Source organism: Phocoena phocoena, chromosome 7 (genome assembly GCF_963924675.1).
Source record: "Phocoena phocoena chromosome 7, mPhoPho1.1, whole genome shotgun sequence".
NCBI lineage: Eukaryota > Metazoa > Chordata > Mammalia > Artiodactyla > Phocoenidae > Phocoena > Phocoena phocoena.
This window is the reverse complement of record NC_089225.1, coordinates 108,983,730-109,005,663: the sequence shown is the minus strand read 5'-3', so window position 1 is coordinate 109,005,663 and position 21,934 is coordinate 108,983,730. Positions and strand designations below refer to the sequence as shown.

The following is a 21,934-nucleotide window of genomic DNA, read 5'->3' as shown; positions in this document are numbered from 1 at the left end:
TCAAAATGACTCATAATGACTAAGTTTATACCAATGACAAAATAGAGATCTCTTAGTTTTTCCAATGTTCGCTTTCTAATTCTTACAAAGTAGGAAAGCACACTGACTGAGAACTTTCTACAGCAGGAATTTTATGTATCGCCCCACTGCACCGTTACTACAACCCAGGAGGTGTACTTTGCCAGCGGTTTAGGATAAGAGGATTCAGTTCAGAAAAGAGAATAATTGGTTCAAGTTCATGCAGTGAGTGAGCAGGCAGCCAGGCCCAGGTTGGATCCAACACTGGTTCTTAGGCCCCTGCTCTTACTGCCTTCCTCTGGGCACGGCCTCTGTTCAAGAGTCAGTCAGTGCTTTAATTACAAACTACAGCAGCAGGTAAACAATCAATTAATAGCTGGACTATTACATATAGAATGGATAAACAACAAGGTCGTACTGCATGGCACCAGAACTATACCCAGTATCCTATGATAAACCATCATGGAAAAGAATATTTTGAAAAGAAGGTATCTATGTTCATAACTGAATCACTTTGCTGAAATTAACACAACTTTGTAAACCAACTATACTTCAATTAAAAAATATTAATAGCTAGACTCTCTCCTATCACCAGTAAGCAAAAGAGAGGGGGCAGAGGGGAAAAAGGTGAGAGGGAGGGAGGACTAAAATCACTTCGTTAGATCCCAGGGCACCTTCTGTGGGAAACACCAGAGGTCAGTCCACTTATCACTGGCCCACTAGGTAGCATTCGCTGAGGACCTCCTGGGGGCAGAGCTGCTGGAGGTGCTCCCCAAGGCTTTTGTGACTCAGCCTCGATGCTTCGAGACACACGAGATTCAGAGAAGATGAACACCCGGTCAGATGGGAAGGGCCACAGTCAACAGCCTGGCAGAGGAGCCGGTCAGATTGCCACGTGCGCACGTGCCTGGTGTCTCCTGCCAACCGCTACGAAACAACAAGGTTCACTGCCATGGCCACTCCGGTGGGCTCCCAGGCTCGTGGGAATATCAAAGAGAGTGACAGCCTGTCTTGGAGTCTTTACCAACTACTGACAAAGCTTAAAATATGAAATGAGATGATACCTCTCCAGGGACAAGCTGCTTGCCAAACTCTTCCTGTTCACACACCGTTTCTGAGAATTGCAAGATGCAAACAACTTGAATAATGAACTAGTGAGCAATTTCTTTGTCTGTCGTCACGGTGGTCAATAATTTACTTTTGAACATGGTAGCAAAAAATGGAGGCAAAGTAGTTGCTTACGTGGCCTTGGAATCTTTGGTAAAGAAGACACACTCCCGTTTCTTAAAATTTGCTTGAATGAAATTCACCAAGTCCTTTGGAGAAAGAACATTGGAACAACACGTCACTAATTTGTTCTCACCCCCTGCTGCTCTTCATGAATGGCTTAAACCTACTTCAAAGGTTTTAAGGATTCACCGCACATCATAGCAACCAGCATCCATTCATGCTTTCAGAGTACACAAAGTTTGTAAAAAGAGGCATACGTTTACATTTTTATAACTAAATGCAAATTTTTCTAAAAGTCACTTGGCATCATCTTGTAACAAATGTCATTCTATACATACAAAGTATGCTTTTCTGACTCTAAGGCAACTGGGGGAATATAAGCATTTATTGATAGTTTAGCATAAATAATGCTTTACTGCAGATTGTAGCTCCTCTTCTGCTTGCTTTTCAAAAGCAGGTATATTCCAAATGCTCCTTCCAGAGTTGCATCTGTCCCCCCATGGGCAAGGCGGTTAGGCATATCAGGGACCTAATTCTGACAAACAACGGAACGCTTCCCTTTAGTTGGCAGAAACAAACCCCTTGGAGTTGAAGAATACTTCGAAAATATTTACACTCCTCAAAGTGGGAGAAGATATTTGCGACATATATTAATCATGATAAGATTGGTAAATAGAATATATAAAAGACTGTAAGTCACTAAGAATAAGACAGACAACCTCGTGGGGAAAAGGCAAGAGACATGAGCAGGCATTAAATGAAAGAGGACACACAGATGTGTGAAAAGGAGCTCAACCTTGTCGGTAATGAGGCAGATGTGAAGTGAAACCACGATGACATCCCATTACACACCCACCAGGCTGGAAAACTTGAGAAGCCGTTGGCACCAAATGCCAGTGAAGAGCCAGGCGGGGGGCCTCAGCCCGCTATGGGCCGTGAGGGAACTGGCTCGACCACTCTGGGAAACTGTCCACCACCGTGCCCTAGAAATAGTCCCTGTGTCCTGTGAATGACCTGCAAACTCAGATGCCTGGCACCGTGCTGCCAGCTTTAGGGGTTTGTCTTGTTCCGTGGAGGTGGGGCTGGCAGCCCAAACCCACTTCCCTCAGGTCACCGGGCACCAGCAGTTCTCAGACAGTGTCATGTGGGTTTGCCCCCCGGCCTTGCACCGAAGCCAGGCCTGACTCGTCACCCCCCCACAATGAGGTCACCACGAAAAGGGAGGTGGCACTCCCTCTCCTGGAAGAAGGTCCACCACGCCTCCAGGAGTCTCCCCCTTTGCTAGCCCCTACCCCCACCAACGTACATCCTGAGACATCAGAGCATGGGGACCACGTGCCCCAAGTTTCCCCAGAAGTCCTGTGTCTTAACCCCAATTCCCATGAGGGAGAGGTGTTCGCCTTTACCCATCGGCCTCAAGCCGAAGAACCTTCTCCAGAGAGAACATCCCACATCCAGGAAGGCTCAGAGTGGCCCTGCTCCTATAGCAAAACCGGAAACCCAAATGTTCACCCCGCTTAGGCTGGACAGACATGCACAGGATGGAGGGTGGCCCAGCAGGAGTGAATCAACAGCCATTACACCTGACAACACAGAGGGACCACAAACACAGGACGCTGAGCAAGAAATGAATTCACGGGAGCTTCCGGGAAGATGGCGGAAGAGTAAGACGCGGAGATCACCTTCCTCCCCACAGATACACCAGAAATACATCTACACCACTAGGAGTGGAACAACTCCTACAGAACACCTACTGAAGGCTGGCAGAAGACCTCAGACCTCCCAAAAGGCAAGAAACCCCCCACGTACCTGAGAAGGGAAAAAGAAAAAAGAATAAACAGAGACAAAAGGATAGGGACGGGACCTGCACCTGTGGGAGGGAGCCGTGAAGGAGGAAAAGTTTCCACACACTAGGAAGCCCCTTCGCGGGCGGAGACTGCGGGTGGCGGAGGAGGAGGCTTCGGGGGTGCGGAAGGCAAAGCGGAGAGATTCCCGCACAGAGGATCAGGGCCGGCCGGCACTCACCAGCCCGAGAGGCTTGTCTGCTCCCCCGCCGGGGCGGGCGGGGCTGGGAGCTGAGGCTCAGGCGTCGGTCGGAGCGCCGGGAGAGGACTGGGGTTGGCGGCTTGAACATAGCCTGAAGGGGGTTAGTGCAACACGGCTAGCCGGGAGGGAGTCCCGGGAAAAGTCTGGACCTGCCGAAGAGGCAAGAGACTTTTTCTTCCCTCTTTGTTTCCTGGTGCGCGAGGAGAGGGGATTAAGAGATCCAGAGACGGGTGCGAGCCGCGGCTATCAGCGCGGACCCCAGAGACGGGCATGAGACGCTAAGGCTGCTGCTGCCGCCACCAAGAAGCCTGTGTGCGAGCACAGGTCACTCTCCACACCCCTCTTCCGCGGAGCCTGTGCAGCCCGCCACCGCCAGGGTCCCGGGATCCAGGGACAACTTCCCCGGGAGAACGCACGGCGCGCCTCAGGCTCGTGCAACGTCACGCCGGCCGCTGCCGCCGCAGGCCCGCCCCGCACTCCGTGCCCCTCCCTCCCCCCGGCCTGAGTGAGCCAGAGCCCCCGAATCAGCGGCTCCTTTAACCCCGTCCTGTCTGAGCAAAGAACAGAAGCCCTCCGGCGACCTACACGCAGAGGCGGGGCCAAATCCAAAGCTGAGCCCCGGGAGCTGTGAGAACAAAGAAGAGAAAGGGAAAACTCTCCCAGCAGCCTCAGAAGCAGCGGATTAAAGCTCCACAATCAACTTGATGTACCTGCATCTGTGGAATACCTGAATAGACAACGAATCATCCCAAATTGAGAAGGTGGACTTCGAGAGCAAGATTTATGATTTTTCCCCCTTTTCCTCTTTTTGTGAGTGTGTATGTGTATGCTTCTGTGTGAGATTTTGTCTGTGTGGCTTTGCTTCCACCATTTGTCCTACGGTTCTATCCATCCGTTTTTGTTGTTCGTTTGTTTTTGTTTTTTAATACATTTTTCTTTTTTTCTCTTAACAATTTTTTTATTTTAATAAATTTCTTATATTTTATCTTACTTTTTTTTACTTTATCTTCTTCCTTTTTTTCCTTCCTTCCTCCCTCCCTCCCTCCCTTCTTTCTTTCTTTCTTTCTACTTCTGCTAATTCTTTCTTTCTACTTTTTCTCCCTTTTATTCTGAGCCGTGTGGATGGAAGGCTCTTGGTGCTGCAGCCAGGAGTCAGTGCTGTGCCTCTGAGGTGGGAGAGCCAACTTCAGGACACTGGTCCACAAGAGACCTCCCAGCTCCACATAATATCAAACGGCGAAAATCTCCCAGAGATCTCCATCTCAACACCAGCACCCAGCTTCACTCAACGACCAGCAAGCTACAGTGCTGGTCATCCTATGCCAAACAACTAGCAAGACAGGAACACAACCCCACCCTTTAGCAGAGAGGCTGCCCCAAATCATAACAAGTCCACAGACACCCCAAAACACACCACCAGACGTGGACCTGCCCACCAGAAAGACAAAATCCAGCCTCATCCACCAGAACACAGGCATTAGTACCCTCCACCAGGAAGCCTACACAACCCACTGAACCAACCTTAGCCACTGGGGACAGACACCAAAAACAATGGGAATTACGAACCTGCAGCCTGCAAAAAGGAGACCCCAAACACAGTAAGATAAGCAAAATGAGAAGACAGAAAAACACACAGCAGATGAAGGAGCAAGATAAAAATGCACCAGACCTAACAAATGAAGAGGAACTAGGCAGTCTACCTGAAAAAGAATTCAGAATAATGACAGTAAAGATGATCCAAAATCTTGGAAATAGAATAGAGAAAATGCAAGAAACATTTAACAAAGACCTAGAAGAACTAAAGTTGAAACAAACAATGATGAACAGCACAATAAATGAAATTAAAAATACTCTAGATGGGATCAATAGCAGAATAACTGAGGCAGAAGAATGGATAAGTGACCTGGAAGATAAAATAGTGGAAATAACTACTGCAGAGCAGAATAAAGAAAAAAGAATGAGAAGAACTGAGGACAAGTCTCAGAGACCTCTGGGACAACATTAAACGCACCAACATTTGAATTATAGGGGTTCCAGAAGAAGAAGAGGGAAAGAAAGGGACTGAGAAAATATTTGAAGAGATTATAGTTGAAAACTTCCCTAATATGGGAAAGGAAATAGTTAATCAAGTCCAGGAAGCACAGAGAGTCCCATACACGATAAATCCAAGGAGAAATATGCCAAGACACATATTAATCAAACTGTCAAAAATTAAATACAAAGAAAACATATTAAAAGCAGCAAGGGAAAAACAACAAATAACACACAAGGGAATCCCCATAAGGTTAACAGCTGATCTTTCAGCAGAAACTCTGCAAGCCGGAAGGGACTGGCAGGACATATTTAAAGTGATGAAGGAGAAAAACCTGCAACCAAGATTACTCTACCCAGCAAGGATCTCATTAAGATTTGATGGAGAAATTAAAACCTTTAGAGACAAGTAAGAGCTGAGAGAGTTCAGCACCACCAAACCAACTTTACAACAACTGCTAAAGGAACTTGTCTAGGCAAGAAACACAAGAGAAGGAAAAGACCTACAATAACAAACCCAAAACAATAAAGAAAATGGGAATAGGAACATACATATCGATAATTACCATAAAGGTAAATGGACTAAATGCTCCCACCAAAAGACACAGATTGGCTGAATGGATACAAAAACAAGACCCATATATTTGCTGCCTACAAGAGACCCACTTCAGACCTAGAGACACATACACACTGAAAGTAAGTGGATGGAAAAAGACGTTTCATGCAAATGGAAACCAAAAGAAACCTGGAGTAGCAATTCTCATATCAGACAAAATAGACTTTAAAATAAAGACTATTAGAAGAGACAAAGAAGGACACTACATAATGATCAAGGGATCGATCCAAGAAGAAGAGATAACAGTTGTAAATATTTATGCACCCAACATAGGAGCACCTCAATACATAAGGCAAATACTAACAGCCATAAAAGGGGAAATTGACAGTAACACATTCATAGTAGAGGACTTTAACACCCCACTTTCACCAATGGACCTATCATCCAAAATGAAAATAAATAAGGAAACACAAGCTTTAAATGATATATTAAACAAGATGGACTTAATTGATATTTATAGGACATTCCATCCAAAAACAACAGAATACACATTTTTCTCAAGTGCTCATGGAACATTCTCCAGGATAGATCATATCTTGGGTCACAAATCAAGCCTTGGTAAATTTAAGAAAATTGAAATTGTATCAAGTATCTTTTCCGACCACAATGCTATGAGACTAGATATCAATTACAGGAAAAGATCTGTAAAAAATACAAACACATGGAAGCTAAACAATACACTACTTAATAACGAAGTGATCACTGAAGAAATCAAAGAGGAAATCAAAAAATACCTAGAAACAAATGACAATGGAGACACGACGACCCAAAATCTATGGGATGCAGCAAAAGCAGTTCTAAGAGGGAAGTTTATAGCAATACAATCCTACCTTAAGAAACAGGAAACATCTCGAATAAACAACCTATCCTTGCACCTAAAGCAATTAGAGAAAGAAGAACAAAAAAAACCCAAAGTTAGCAGAAGGAAAGAAATCATAAAAATCAGATCAGAAATAAATGAAAAAGAAATGAAGAAAATGATAGCAAAGATCAATAAAACTAAAAGCTGTTTCTTTGAGAAGATAAACAAAATTGATAAACCATTAGCCAGACTCATCAAGAAAAAAAGGGAGAAGACTCAAATCAATAGAATTAGAAATGAAAAAGGAGAAGTAACAACTGACACTGCAGAAATACAAAGAATCATGAGAGATAGCTACAAGCAACTCTATGCCAATAAAATGGGCAACCTGGAAGAAATGGACAAATTCTTAGAAAGGCACAACCTGCCAAGACTGAATCAGGAAGAAATAGAAAATATGAACAGACCAATCACAAGCACTGAAATTGAAACTGTGATTAAAAATTTTCCAACAAACAAAAGCCCAGGACCAGATGGCTTCACAGGCAAATTCTATCAAGCATTTAGAGAAGAGCTAACACCTATCCTCCTGAAACTCTTCCAAAATATAGCAGAGGGAGGAACACTCCCAAACTCATTCTACGAGGCCACCATCACCCTGATACCAAAACCAGACAAGGATGTCAGAAGGAAAGAAAACTACAGGCCAATATCACTGATGAACATAGATGCAAAAATCCTCAACAAAATAGTAGCAAACAGAATCCAACAGCACATTAAATGGATCATGCACCATGATCAAGTGGGGTTTATTCCAGTAATGCAAGGATTCTTCAATATACGCAAATCAATCAACGTGATACACCATATTAACAAATTGAAGGAGAAAAACCATATGATCATCTCAATAGATGCAGAGAAAGCTTTCAACAAAATTCAACATCCATTTATGATAAAAACCCTACAGAAAGTAGGCATAGAGGGAACTTTCTTCAACATAATAAAGGCCATATATGACAGACCCACAGCCAACATCATCCTCAATGGTGAAAAACTGAAAGCATTTCCACTTGTCAGGAACAAGTGGAACAAAACTGAAAGCATTTCCACTAAGATCAGGAACAAGACAAGGTTGCCCACTCTCACCACTCTTATTCAACATAGTTTTGGAAGTTTTAGCCACAGCAATCAGAGAAGGAAAGGAAATAAAAGGAATCCAAATCGGAAAAGAAGAAGTAAAGCTGTCACTGTTTGCAGATTACATGATACTATACATAGAGAATCCTAAAGATGCTACCAGAAAACTACTAGAGCTAATCAATGAATTTGGTAGAGTAGCAGGATACAAAATTCATGCACAGAAATCTCTGGCATTCCTATACACTAATGATGAAAAATCTGAAAGTGAAATCAAGAAAACACTCCCATTTACCACTGCAACAAAAAGAATAAAATATCTAGCAATAAACCTACCTAAGGAGACAAAAGACCTGTATGCAGAAAATTATAAGACACTGATGAAAGAAATTAAAGGTGATACAAATAGATGGAGAGATATACCGTGTTCTTGGATTGGAAGAATCAACATTATGAAAATGACTCTACTACCCAAAGCAATCTACAGATTCAATGCAATCCCTATCAAACTACCACTGGCATTTTTCACAGAACTAGAACAAAATATTTCACAATTTGTATGGAAACACAAAAGACCCTGGATAGCCAAAGCAATGTTGAGAACGAAAAATGGAGCTGGAGGAATCAGGCTCCCTGACTTCAGACTATACTACAAAGCTACAGTAATCAAGACAGTGTGGTACTGGCACAAAAACAGAAAGACAGATCAATAGAACAGGATAGAAATCCCAGAGCTAAACTCACACACATATGGTCACCTTATCTTTGATAAAGGAGGCAGGAATGTACAGTGGAGAAAGGACAGCCTCTTCAATAAGTGGTACTGGGAACACTGGACAGGTACATGTAAAAGTATGAGATTAGATCACTCCCTAACACCATACAGAAAAATAAGCTCAAAATGGATTAAAGACCTAAATGTAAGGCCAGAAACTATCAAACTCTTAGAGGAAAACATAGGCAGAACACTCTATGACATAAATCACAGCAAGATCCTTTCTGACCCACCTCCTAGAGAAATGGAAATAAAAATAAGCAAATGGGACCTAATGAAACTTCAAAGCTTTTGCACAGCAAAGGAAACCATAAACAAGACCAAAAGACAACCCTCAGAATGGGAGAAAATATTTGCAAATGAAGAAACTGACAAAGGATTAATCTCCAAAATTTATAAGTAGCTCATGCAGCTCAATAACAGAACAGCAAACAACCCAATCCAAAAATGGGCAGAAGACCTAAATAGACATTTCTCCAAAGAAGATATACAGACTGCCAACAACCACATGAAAGAATGCTCAACATCATTAGTCATTAGAGAAATGCAAATCAAAACTACAATGAGATATCATCTCACACCAGTCAGAATGGCCATCATCAAAAAATCTAGAAACAATAAATGCTGGAGAGGGTGTGGAGAAAAGGGAACCCTCTTACACTGTTGGTGGGAATGTAAATTAATACAGCCACTGTGGAGAACAGTATGGAGGTTCCGTAAAAAACTACAAATAGTACTACCGTATGACCCAACAATCCCACTACTGGGCATATACCCTGAGAAAACCATAATTCAAAAAGAGTCATGTACCAAAATGTTCATTGCAGCTCTGTTTACAATAGCCCAGAGATGGAAACAACCTAAGTGTCCATCATCGGATGAATGGATAAAGAAGATGTGGCACATGTATACGATGGAATATTACTCAGCCATAAAAAGAAACGAAATTGAGCTATTTGTAATGAGGTGGATAGACCTAGAGTTTGTCATACAGAGTGAAGTAAGTCAGAAAGAGAAAGACAAATACCGTATGCTAACACACATATATGGAATTTAAGAAAAAAAAATGTCATGAAGAACCTAGGGGTAAGACAGGAATAAAGACACAGACCTACTAGAGAATGGACTTGAGGATATGGGGAGGGAGAAGGGTAAGCTGTGACAAAGCGAGAGAGTGGCATGGACATATATACACTACCAAACGTAAAATAGATAGCTAGTGGGAAGCAGCCGCATAGCACAGGGAGATCAGCTCTGTGCTTTGTGACCACCTGGAGGGATGGGATAGGGAGGGTGGGAGGGAGGGAGACACAAGAGGGAAGAGATATGGGAACATATGTATACGTATAACTGATTCACTTTGTTATAAAGCAGAAACTAACACACCACTGTAAAGCAATTATACTCCAATAAAGATGTAAAATAAGAAAGGAAAGAAAAAAGAAATGAAATCACAAAGGAATACTTATTGTGTAATTCCACAAATATCAAAACAGACAAAACAAAGCCTTGTATTGTTTAGGGACATATATTCAAATCATAAGCTTATAAATAAAAGCAGGACCAGGGAACACAAAATTCAGGATAGCTGTCGCCTTTGGCACGGAGGGCACGTGGGGGACTCCTACAAAGGGCTGGTGGTGGGTGCAAGCGTGTTCATTTTATTATTCTTCCTTAGGCTGGGAATTTACATTCGCATGTTCTTTTCTACAAATAATAAAAATGTAGAGAGCAAAAGTAAATCCTACACTCATCTGAACGCGAAAAATTTTGAAAACCTGTGATGCCCTTTCTTCCTCAGAATATTTTCTAGCTCTTCACTAACTTTAAGTCTACTTAACAGATGAAGAAAACTCAACAGTATAAGCTTATGTGTATAAGCTTGTGAAATCGATGATGGTGGAGGAGGGGTGGTGATAAAAACTGCCTTGTTGCTGAAAGTTCCCTCTGGGGACTTCCCTGGCGATCCAGTGGTTAAGACTCACGCTTCCACTGCAGGGGGCATGGGTTCGATCTCTGGTCAGGGAAGTAAGATCCCACATGCCATGATGTGTGGCCAAAAAAAATTTTTTTAATTAAAAAATAAAGGCCTTTAAAGAAAAAAAGTTCCCTCTGAAAAATGTACTTTGCAAAGGTGTGTATTCTCAGGGACAAACAGGACCCCCCCCCCATAACTGGGATGTACTTAGGTGGTCTCAGAAATTCTACCCACAGGGCAGCTGGCATCTCTGAGGGGAGCGGGAAATCCATCCAGAAATCCCATGGGAGCCCAAAGGAGAATGGCAAGGGAGAGTCAGCCTTTGTCTCCCAGAGGCACCCACGCCTGCGTCCAAGTGTGATCCGGAAAGGCCTTTTCTGCCCTCCCAGAGGTCTGTCACTGCTGGAGGCTGGAGGAGGGGGCATTGGAGAGGCCACCAGCGCCCTCTGCCCACTGTGTTATTCTCACCGGACCAGGGTCAAGGTGACGGCAGGTGCAAAATCTAAGGAGGCGCTGGGTGTTGGGAGTGGCAAGAAGTGCACGGGTACCCCCGAGAACCCCACCCAGCAGATCAAAATACTGACATGCCCAGCACCCCAGAAGCCCCCACCCAGTCCATCCTCCTTCCTTTTTCCAAAGTTAGCCACCGCCCCGACTTTTAACACTCTAGTCGGCGGAAGCTTGGTACCAGACTGGAACGTTGTCTTTATTTCCTGACAAATGAGAGTATTCGCTAGGATGTGAGAGTGAACAGAAAGCCTGCGGGAACCACTCGAGGTGGCTGAGGGACGTAAGAGGCAGCTCAGCCCAGCGGGGAGCCTCCTGCCGGGCGCCCCACCCAAGTCCGCTCACCCCTAAGCAACAGCTCAGTGTGCCTCTATGTCCTGAAGGCAGTGTGGACACGGGCTTGGAAGGAGGAGAGAGATGCTATGGAGAACAGCTAGAAGCTACGGCAAGAACAAATGCAGACCCAGAATGAGCCCCCGGCCATAGAGTTGAAGAAAAGGACTTCAAGAATCACTTCCAGGGTGAACCCACAGGGCTGGAAGCAAGGACACCAAGCATTAACTAGTAAAAGGAATATTAAAAGTGCAGTATTTAGGATTTCATAAAAGTCACTTAACAAGTGCATTCTTGAATGGATAAACAAGGTCCTACTGAACAGCACAGGGAACTACATCCAGTCTCCTGTAGTAAACCGCAATGGAAAAGCATGTGAAAAAGCAGGTATATATATGTGTAACTGAGTCACTTTGCTCTACAGCAGAAATGAACACTGCTATTTTTTTAAAAAGGCCCCAAATAAGTACATTCTTTAGCAACTCAAGGTTGCAGTCACAATCTTCAAAACAGGAATGGCTGAGAAACTACACAGAAAAGAAAAGGCCTCTACATTCGACAAAAATAATCCACAGAACGAAATGCCATACGTTGAGATATGATCTTTTTAAAGAAGGAGTATTGGTCCCCAAAGAATCCTAGCTGCAAAGGGCTGCTTTCTGACATATCAGCGGGTTGGTGGGGCGTGGCTCAACTCACGCTCTCGCTGTAGGACACGTCTGTGCTGCGAGACGCGCTGGAGCACAGGGTCCGGGTGCTGTCCGGCGTGCCGTTCCTTCTGCTTCTCATGCTAAGCCGGGCGCCCTTGAAGGACATCTGTTCCCCTGTGGAGAAAGGGGAGGGAGGGTAAGATGGGGTCACAAACGGTGGACGGGCTTCACTGAAAGCTTTACCGCCATGCCCTCCCCCTCTCGCTGTCTGCCATGCCCCAGCCCCGTCCCGCCCCCCACCCCCAAAGGACATTGGTCCCCCCGCCTCTGCTCTCCTTGCTTCATTCCTTCTCGTCCTCCAGGACCCAGCTTGAGTTCAGTCCTTCCATACTCCTTCCCTGGCCGCTCCCGTCTGGGCACAGCCCTCCTGGGTGCGCTCCCCTCTCCTATGGGAGGTGGGATCCCGCATCCCAGACCACCGCCCATAGGAGGTGCATCATAGCTCCTTCGAAGTTAATGGATTTGTAGTGAAGGAACTTGCAGAACTGTAGCTAGCGGCTGTGGCAGCTAGAGGACCGGCTGGCTGGCGGCAGAGAGGAGTCCTGCCCTGATGTGGTCAAGTGAAGTGGGAGAAGGACCTTGACCCACAGGGGCAGTAGGGCCTGAGGGCCAGTGTGCTCCAGGTCACCCTGAGACTCAGAGCCGGCACGTGGTTCCCAAGGACACCCGGCAACAATTCCCTCCCAGCCTGGAGAGCAGGCCATTAGCCCGGGCATCCCGGAAGCCTCATTTGCCACGGAGATGCCTCCGGGCTGTCCCCTGCTCTTCTAGGGCTCAGACCCTCCCATCCCAGCTGCAGGAGCCACCCGTCCCTCCTGTCTCCCAAACCCTATCTGAGACCCGTATCCACAGAGAGCTACTCCACATCCCCAGGCTGTCCGGCAGACACGGCAAACAAGACGTTTCTAGAACAAGAGCATCATCCTTCTCCTACACCCCGCCTCCCTGTGTCTCCTCCTGGCACCAAGCTCCCCCAGCTGCCTGTGACATTGGCCCCCACCCTCGCCTCCATCATCACCACATCCAAGTGGCAGTCGCACCCCCTCGCCCCTCTCCAGCCCATCCAGTTGCCCGCAGCTGCCACCTGGGCCCTGCTTGCCTCCCCCGCATGACTGCACCCACCTCCCTCTCCTTCTGGGCCAGGTTCCTCACGGGGCCCCGCTTTTCCCATCTAGGTCCCACCGTCTGTCTGGAACCCTCTTCCTCAAACCCTGCCCAGCTGCTTATCTCCCGCCCATCCTACGGGCCTTATGCACCATCTCTTCAGGGAGGTACCTCTGACGCCCAGGCTGGCGCAGGTGCCTGGTGGCCTGTTCTGGAAGCACCATCTCCCCTCCACCAAGCCATGTGTATCCTGATTTGTTACATGATCTGTTTGGCCCCTGTCTGCCTACTTAAGTAAAAAACCAGATCTAGGGGCTTCCCTGGTGGCGCAGTGGTTGAGAGTCCGCCTGCCGATGCAGGGGACGCAGGTTCGTGTCCCGGTCCGGGAAGATCCCACGTGCTATGGAGCGGCTGGGCCCGTGAGCCATGGCCGCTGCGCCTGCGCATCGTAGCCTGTGCTCCGCAACGGGAGAGGCCACAACAGTGAGAGGCCCGCGTACCGCAAAAAACAGAAACAAAATCCGCTCTATCTGCTCAGCAGTGCATTCCCAGAGCCTGGCACAGAGCACATGTGTCCACGAATGTCCTATGACATTCGCTGATTGAGCGAATAATCTAAGTGATTACATAACACTCCCTCCCACCCTCAAAATCCTCTTTCAGTTTGCAAATTACTTCCAACTCGCCTTCCATGCCCCCTGCACGAGGAAAGGCCTGAGACCCACGGCTCAGCCACACGACTCCTGAGCCCTCAGCCTGTCTCCTCCTCCAGGTCACCTGTCCCAGCCTCAAAACCCTCCCACGCCACAGACAACGACGCCTCTTCAAAGCCCGCTCAGAACCCTCAGGCCAGGCTGTTTAAAACAAGGAGTGCTTCTTTTACTTCTCTCCCCAGGCATTTCACGGAGAGGCTCAGAGCATTAATTGGTGCTTTACATACATTATGACAAAACCGCAAATCAATCCTGCAAGGTATTTACTATGATCCCCATACAGCAAATGGCTTCTAAGTAGGGCACCAACAGTCAGGAAATGATTTCATTTGCTCACAATGAAAAAACTGCTTATTTCGTTGCAACGGAGAAAAGTGTATTTTTGCTTTTTCATCACAGTTCAGTCAAATAAGAAATGGGAAAGCTGTGTAAGAAATGCAGAATCTACCCTTTTCTGACATTTCGCATGTCTTTATTCGATGTTAGTTTCTAACTGGTTTTCTGAGGCCGGGGGATGTCCAAGGTGACGAATTATGAGTCCAGGCGGTCTTCATACCATCCCACATACCAGGTATTCCAGGTGTACCGTTTATCCATCTCCTAAACACATGCAGGAGCTAAGGGTTCGGTGTGAAAGGGGTTTCCAGGAGGAGGGACATAGGCCAAGGACCAAGGGCTTCCAGGGGGTTCTGGAGAGGAGAGGAGAGGGTCCAGAGGGGCCCCCCAGGAACCTTGGGAAAGAGGGTGGCCCGGCCCTGAAAGGGGGTGAACTGGAAAAGTAGAAGGAGGAGGGAATGAAAGCCACACCAGGGAGAAACCAGTCGATGTATCACACGCTAAGGAAAAGTCATAAAATCACACCACTGGGTTGAACAACACAAAATCCAGTAGAGAAGATGGGCCAAAGAATCCAAAGCCACCAAACAAGGGAACACAAGTCACTAATAAACACAAAAACATGCTAAGCCTTCCTAGTGATAAAAACAATAAAAGTCCAACGATGATGAAACACCCCGGGGAGATATTTCAGGTGACAGCATTTGACGTTGGGAAGAGCTTAGTGGGACAGACACTCTCATATCATTGGGGGGCTAAAAATCATCTTCCTGCCTGCAAAAGAATGTGGCAATAATGTAGCCAGACACGTAAGTATTATCATTGTTGACCCAGTGAATTGGCTTTGGAGAATTCTAGACAAAATCATCATGAAACACATTAAAGGGTATACTCAAAAGATATTCATTTCATAGGAAAAATTAGAAATGACTTAAACTTCCATCAGTAAGAGCACATTACACCCAGAAGAAGTAAGAGGATGAGACCATGAAGTGGGCGCATTTTAATGACATGGAAAATGTCATAGGATTTATCGTGAGTAGAAAAAAAGCCGGAGGCAAGAAATCACCGTGGTCAGGAGCTCTGGCTTTAGAGATGGTCAGCTCGCGTTCAGTCACTCACCCTGTGACCTTGAGTGGGTCTTTCACCCTCTCAGCTTCCCTATAAAGGTGTTTCAGCAGCTGACATATGACCCACCTTCAGGAAGGGCAGCTATCGAAGTAAGGGATGTAAATGCTTTACGTATAATGTGTATAAGGCACACGGAAGTAAATACACCAAGGTGTTCACCGTTGCCATATGTGGGGCTGGGACTGTGAGTGGTTTTAATTTTATTCTTTCACTTTTTATATTTGCCCAAATTAAATATATTTCTTAAATAATCTGGAAAGTATATTTAATAAATAGGAAAAGTGTCTAGAGGCTGGGCAAGGCTAAGAGAACCAGTGACCTTAGTGAGAGCATTTCAGTAAGTGGAATGAGAGAGTGAGGACCACCAGGGCAGACCTCTCCATCCACAAGAGCACATGGCGGGTGGGTAGCTAGAAGGGAGGGGAGGGTCCGTGGCTGACTTGTTTCCTCCCAAGAGGTGGGATCATGTTTAAATCTTGGCAGAGGAAAACTAGCAGAGAGGGAGAGATTAAACCACAGGGCAAATATAATAATGTAATAATTATGATGACCGCAGAGCATGGAGTAGGACTTTGTGGAGGTAGGCAGGAGCGGTGAAGCCATCAGCACTAAAATGATCGATTGAGGATAAACGATAAATTGAAGGTAAAAGGAAAAGAGAGTCAACAATAACATAATAAATACTGATGACAATCGGGGCATTTTTGTTCTCTCACATCATATCTTTGAAATCATTTCCGGACATGAAACTGACATCCCACCGGCCACAGGCCCTTGGTCTTATCTGGACTGTCTGACTTGTACTCCAGAGAAGAAATGCCAAGTCTGCCCCAGAGAGGAGATTGGCTGGGGACACTGCATACATTTTCAGGGCTCTGAAACTCTAAATATACAATGGAATATTACTCAGCCATAAAAAGAAACAAAATTGAGTTATTTGTAGTGAGGTGGATGCACCTAGAGTCTGTCATACAGAGTGAAGTAAGTCAGAAAGGGAAAGGCAAATACCGTATGCTAACACAAATATATGGAATCTGAGAAAAAATGTCATGAAGAACCTAGGGGTAAGACAGGAATAAAGACACAGACCTACTAGAGAATGGACTTGAGGATATGGGGAGGGGGAAGGGTAAGCTGTGACAAAGTGAGTGAGTGGCATGGACATACATACACTACCAAACGTAAAATAGATAGCTAGTGGGAAGCAGCCGCATAGCACAGGGAGATCAGCTCGGTGCTTTGTGACCACCTAGAGGAGTGGGATAGGGAGGGTGGGAGGGAGGGAGACGCAAGAGGGAAGAGATACGGGAACATATGTATATGTATAACTGACTCACTTTGTTGTAAAGCAGAAACTAACACACCATTGTAAAGCAATTATACTCCAATAAAGATGTAAAAAAAAAACTAAATAGTTGTTGAAAAATCTGAGTCTAGAGTAGTGGTTTCAAAGGCGGGGCTTAGGGCTTTGCGTCTGTGAGGGGCTCAGGGATGCCTCCCCACGTCAGTGGGAGCAGTGCTGCTTCACCAGACTTACATCTCCAGGGTCCTAGCAGATTCCCCCTGAGGAAAGGTTTCTGCTGCTGAAGAGCATCTGGACACATCTGCTGCAGGTTTGCTCCGGGTCACCTTAACTGCACCGGCAGCCAGGGGACGTCTGCAGCTTCCGTCTCTTGGAATTGGTAAGAAAGCACTACTTTACTTGAGGAAAAGCGAGTTTATAGATGGTTTGGCAAGCTCCAGAAGTTAAAGGTGATGGACTTATTCCCAATAACCCCAACGATTAGGGGTTGGCATTTCACATACATCTTGGAATACGTGATTTCATAGCTCCCAAACTATAACACAACATAACATGACATGATGTAAGCATGATACATAATTGTTATGGTCTTAAAACCTCACCAAAGTTCTCTCTCGGATATTATGTCTTTCTCTGGATCGGAAACGGGGTATTTGGCACTGACGTTCCACCCATTTGGAGGGCAGTGGAGTGTAATGCTGACAAGCATGAACTTCAAGGCTAGACCATCTTCTCGCTTTACCTTTAACTGTATCTGAGTGTATTTCTATAAATTAATGAAATTCTCACTGAGGAGTGGGAAAATGGAGTCAGGAAAATGATAGCATTGGATGTGGACTAACGCCACCGAGGGCACCTCCCCAAGTAGAATCCACCAGTAAAACAACACCAAGCATGCCCCGCAACGTGTATATGAGGTCTGATGAGGATTTCATGTAACTCAAACCCAGTTCACCCCGTTATTCTACTTCTAAAAGATCGTAGGGTTGGTCAATGCATCAGGAAAGCACTAGTGTCGTAACACGGGCCAGAGATTCAAAAGTTCAGGCAAAAATGAAACATGTACTTTTCTTCAATAATGAAAAGTACAATGTCAAGAGGAATTCAAATAAACACACCAAGAGACATCTATTATTAATACAATCAAACTTGGAGGAAAATGAGGACTGTAGAGATACAGAGAACAAAACAAAACAAAAGCCTGAGTTTGGGAGTCAGGAAAATCCAAGCGTGGGACTGAGCTCCACCACGGACTAGCAGCTCACTTAGCCCCTTTGGGTCTCAGCTCCTTGATCTCTAAGAACGTGTCTCCCTGCCCCATGGCTTGGTTGTGATAGGACTGAAGAAGATGCTCCTACAGCAAGCTTGGCACGTGCTTCAGTAATGCAGACATCGGTGCTTTTATCAATACTCCTATTACTAGCGTCGGGGCTTCACGAGAAGAGTCAGGAAGGAGCGGGAAGAAAATCGCTGTGGCAGGAAGAGTCAGGAACAGGGACTCACAAGTGTCGTGACCACTCCCTCCCGTGTCACCAGGAAACTTGTGTTTTATCTGCTCAGCTCCTGAGGCCCTTGCAGGGTGAAAACTTGGAAGTGGCCTAGGGGAGCTAAATAGATTTACATTCAAAAGGATGCAGAGACAGTCACAGGGAAAACAGGTAGAACGTGGGGAGAGGTGGTGAGAGAGGAAGAGCTCGGGCGAGTGGAGAGGAAGAGGCGAGAATATATACAGACTCTACGGGGAAGGTGGCAGCCACGGTGAGTAAGGCTTTAGTAAGATGGGTGGACGGCATCTTTTGGGTGCTCTTTAGAGTCCAGCCATTAGTATCAGCTGCTACTGCTGTGTAAGAAGTTATCCCAAAATGTGATTACTTAGAATGACACATACTTATGATCTTGCAGTTTCTGTGGTCAGGCATCTGGGCTCAGTGGCGCTGGATTCTCTGCTTGGGGGCTCTCACAGGCTGCACTCAGATGCCAGCAGGGGCTGGGGTCTTGTCTCAAGGCTGGGGCCGGGGTTGGCGGGGTGCGGGCTGGGGGGACCTGCTTCCCAGCTCACGTGGCTGTTAACAGGATACGTCTCCTTGAGGGCTGTTGGACCAGGGGCCTCCGTACCTCACTGGCTGTTGGCTGGAGGTCACCCTCAGTGTCTGGCTACCAGGGCCTCTCCAATATGGCAGCTTCTTTATCAAAGCATATAAGCTGACAAGGCATTAGACGGAGCCTGCCAGCGAGACACAGTCACAATCTTTCGTAACCTAATCATGCAAGTGACATTACATATCTATCTGTTGGCTAGAAGCAAATCATGAGGTCTTACTTACACACAAGGGGAGGGGACCACATGAGGGCGTGAATAGCCATGAATTCCACAGGTGGGGGGCCCATCTTAGAAGCCCACCTACCGTGGCACCTTTAACTCACATTTATTTCCAGTGTTCTTGCTTTGTTGGACCTGAATATCTTTTGAATATAGCATTGTGCCAAGACTGGCCGTAAGACTCATCAATTTTGGGGGTCTTATAAATGTAAAATTCAAAGCAGGACTCCTAAGGTATCTGACCGAGCAGAAACCCTGAGGAAGAAATCAGAGTAACTTTAGGAAAAATGGTGGCACAGAACCCGCAACGAGCCTCCCTTCCAACTGCACACCCCTGATGACCATACGCTAAGTCGGTATAGGTAAAAGTTGGCTTTTTCTTAATCCGCTGACGGCCTGCCATCTGAGCATTGATCACCCAACCTCACTACAGTGGTCCACTCAATCTGGGATCTAGATCCATGCTGTTACGAGTAAGCTATTCTTTTTAGATTCTAGATTTCCCCTTTGAGAATAATTTCTATCTTCATATTAATTTTTATTCTGTATTTTCAACACTCATTTAGACTGAGCCCTGCATGTGTCACTGGTGGCCATGAGTCCAGTGTGAGTCCTTCCATATCCGACTTGTCCACATTGGACTCCTCTGTCGGCATCAGAGGGTCCCTGGGGATGATTTTATTGAGGTGTGTGTGTTAGGAGCTTCTTATCCATGTTGTTGACCTAAAACAAATAGACTGCCAGATATTTCTCCAGCAAAGATGGGTTTATTCAGAACCAGCAGAGAATTGCTATTCAGGGTCAGCAACCATGGTGAACCACTTGCAAGCTCCTGCATAGCAAGGGAAGGAGACTCCTCTATAGAGGGAAAAGGGAGGGAGGGCTGTAGTAAACAGAGTCCCTGGCTTTTCAGTGGCTTAGCCCCCGTGGGGGGAGGGGGGAGGAAGAGTCCTTCTTCTTCCTATTGGGCTCTGCTGTCATCACAGGATGTGAGAGCTCCCCCCTTGTGGTCCCTCAACTCTATGTGGTTTTTTTCCATTTTTTTCTTTTTTCTTTCCACCTCACCCCCGGGCTTGAGGGATCTTGGTTCCCCAACCAGAGATTGAACCCAGGCCCTCGGCATTGAAAGCGTGGAGTCCCAACTACTGGACCTCCAGGAAATTCCTCCGACTCCGTTTATTGAGGTTTTGCTGTTTATTATTTTTTTTTTTACAATGCAAATGTCTTTTTACTGCGTTCACACATGGATAATCTGACCAACACTTTTCCCCCCCCCGACACCACAGGAACAGTTCCATTCTTTTTAGGGCTTTGATCTTGTAAAGGAAAACGCTGAGGCAGCCTCACTTTTATTCCTTCTGTCCAACATTTATATGCTTCTTCCTCTTTTCCTTAAATTCTAATATTTCATTGACTCTGACTAGATATTTGTCTAAACTTTTTACACTATGTGCTCTTTTTTACATGCAAATTCGAGTTTTGGTTTTGTTGTTTTCAGCTCTAGAAAGTTTGCTATTTCATTATTGTTTTCTGATTACAGCTTCCGGGGGGCATGGACAGCACCCCAGGGAGTGTGTGGCCTCCCCAGTTCAGTAACTGTCTAATGAAGGCAGTTGTGACAAAGAGAGAAGGACAGTGCTGCCTTCCAGAATGGACTACTGTCCTTATTTCTGCATGGAGTTGACATCCTACTCAGGGGTGGCAAAAACTGGCATCATCATGTCACCCAATGTCACACCAGAAGATGTGCTCGGACGTGCAGGGGATGCCAGCCCACAGCGTCCTTCACGGGGACCCCTGACACAGGCAGCTTGCTGAGTAACGACAGCAAGGGTGGAGTTGTCACGAGGCTCCGCCCATCAGCTTTCACCTGTCCAAAAGGACGGGAGCTCCTCAGGAAGCTTGGCCCCTTTCCATGGAGCCGTGGGAACATGTATTAGAGTACAGGAGATGTGTCACGTAAGCAAAGGGACTTCCAGAAGAAGAAAAGTTTCCACACAGGAGACGTAGCAGTCAAAAAAGTCAACAGGAGAAATCTTCTTCCCTGGGCTAAGGGAAGAATTGGGTCTTCAATACAAAGAAGTCCCAGAGCCTCATACCAGGCAAACTAATAGGCTTAGAGGTACCCGGTGAAATTATTGAAGGGTAAGAATAAACATAAAACCATACAAACCACATAGTAGAAAAAAGGTAAATTACAGAAGGGGGGAAATCAGGCTGACATCAGACTTCTCTTCTAGAAGGACTGTCAGCTAGAAGATGTGGCAATATTTGTAATTTTTGGAGGAAAAGATTGTGACCTAGGAATTGCATCCTCAGCCAATGCAAATGTGAATGCAGCAGAAAACACCCTCAGGAATCTGAGGAGGTGGTAGTCAGGCACCCACACAACTTTCAGCAGTTCAGGAATTTGAAGGGGGCGATGCGTTTAAATAATAAACGGAGGAGGCATGGCGGAACTTTTTTTTTTACTTTAATTTTTTTAAAGATTTTTTTGATGTGGACTATTTTTAAAGTCTTTATTGAATTGGTTACAATATTGCTTCTATTTTTTTTTTAAGTTTTGGTTGTTTGGCCACAGGGCATGTGGGATCTTAGCTCCCTGACCAGGGATTGAACCCGCATCTCCTGCACTGGAAGGCAAAGTCTTAACCACTGTAAGAAGGAAGTCCCTTGACTTTATTTTTCTTTCTTTTTTATATTTCATCTCAGTGCACAAGGATTTGAAGATACCTCCTAAGATATTACTGAATACAAAGGAACTAAAGAGAAAGAAGTGAGCAGAGAGTAAAACGAGAGAAACTGGTAACGTGATGGGCTCATCCAGCGCATGGAAAGCCTGCT

At 45.8% G+C, this 21,934-nt stretch overlaps 1 protein-coding gene across 1 annotated transcript in view; it reads right to left on the bottom strand.

Annotated features, from left to right (window-relative positions):
- TRPM8 (transient receptor potential cation channel subfamily M member 8) overlaps positions 1–12,289 on the bottom strand; it is an 87,768-nt gene extending 75,479 nt beyond the window's left edge. The window contains exons 1-2 of the mRNA XM_065880784.1: positions 12,173–12,289; positions 1,261–1,334 (exon numbers count right to left, since the gene is read on the bottom strand). Of these exons, the coding sequence (XP_065736856.1) occupies positions 1,261–1,334; positions 12,173–12,289 (191 nt within the window). The remainder of the gene's footprint in view (positions 1–1,260; positions 1,335–12,172) is intronic.
- Positions 12,290–21,934: the final 9,645 nt, after the last annotated feature.